At 41.3% G+C, this 1,069-nt stretch overlaps 1 protein-coding gene across 1 annotated transcript; it reads left to right on the forward strand.

Annotated features, from left to right (window-relative positions):
* Positions 1-13: 13 nt before the first annotated feature.
* Positions 14-1,041, forward strand: LOC117109651 (the record flags this gene model as incomplete). The annotated part of the gene is made up of 2 exons (XM_033252035.1): positions 14-558; positions 694-1,041. Coding segments are annotated over exons 1-2 (871 nt in total), but the record flags the coding sequence as incomplete, so codon positions are not given.
* Positions 1,042-1,069: the final 28 nt, after the last annotated feature.

Below are 1,069 nucleotides of genomic sequence, written 5' to 3' on the forward strand. Positions count from 1 at the left end.
AAGCAACTCGTCGAACTTCTATTGAATCTCACAACATGGATACTTCCAAGTTGGTTGTAACTATACCATCCGATTTACAACTCACCGACGATGAGAGATCAGTGCTTTCTAAGGGATTATCGTTTGTACCTCAACGCCCTAAGATTGATGATTTTCAGGCACTCAAAGACCTTGAACAATTCTATCGTAAGCTTAAACTGAAAGCAAATTTCCACAATCAACCTCTGACTTCTACTGACTCGGATGATGGATTCTCTAATCTTCGACGCAATCACTCTGAATGGACTCCTCCAACAGGAAGGTTCCCTGCACTTGATTTGTACATCAACAAATGCCGCCATGACATTAACAAGAATGTTCTCAAACAACGCTCCCGATCGGAATCAATATCTGTTGGTGAGAAGAAAGCTCTGTCTAATCTTCGAAACAACTCCGATTTGATCATCAAACCTGCCGATAAGGGTGGTGCTACTGTTGTCTGGCGCAAGGACTTGTACATATGTGAAGGTAATCGTCAACTTTCTGATAGGAACACTTACATTTCTGTACCATTCGATCCTACTCCTGATGACCAACGCCATGTTAAGTCTGTTATTAATTATATGATTGCTAACGAAGAATTACCTTCAAGTGCATCTGTTTTAATTAATCAACGCCCTAGTTGTTCTAAATTCTACATGTTACCGAAAATTCACAAAGATAACTCTCCTGGTCGTCCTATTGTCTCAACTTGCAACTGTCCTACAGTCATCATCAGTGAATACTTGGATAGCGTGCTCTCCCCTATCGTCAAGAAACTTCCTACCTACATTAATGATACTAACGATGCTATTCGCACATTCAAGGGATTTGAATTTACCGGCCGCCATAAGTACGTCTTCACTATGGATATTACTTCACTGTATACATCTATACCTATTGCTGATGGACTCACCGCTGTTCGACACTTCCTGGACCATGACAACCATACCTCTTGCTCCACCTCCACCATAATCCGACTTGCAGAACTCGTCCTGAAAACCACATCGTTTGAATTCAATGGTAACTTTTATCAGCAAATATCCGGTGT

This window comes from Anneissia japonica, unplaced genomic scaffold (genome assembly GCF_011630105.1).
Source record: "Anneissia japonica isolate Jap-2015-1 unplaced genomic scaffold, ASM1163010v1 scaffold285153_len1065_cov161, whole genome shotgun sequence".
In the NCBI taxonomy this organism is placed as follows: Eukaryota; Metazoa; Echinodermata; class Crinoidea; order Comatulida; family Comatulidae; genus Anneissia; species Anneissia japonica.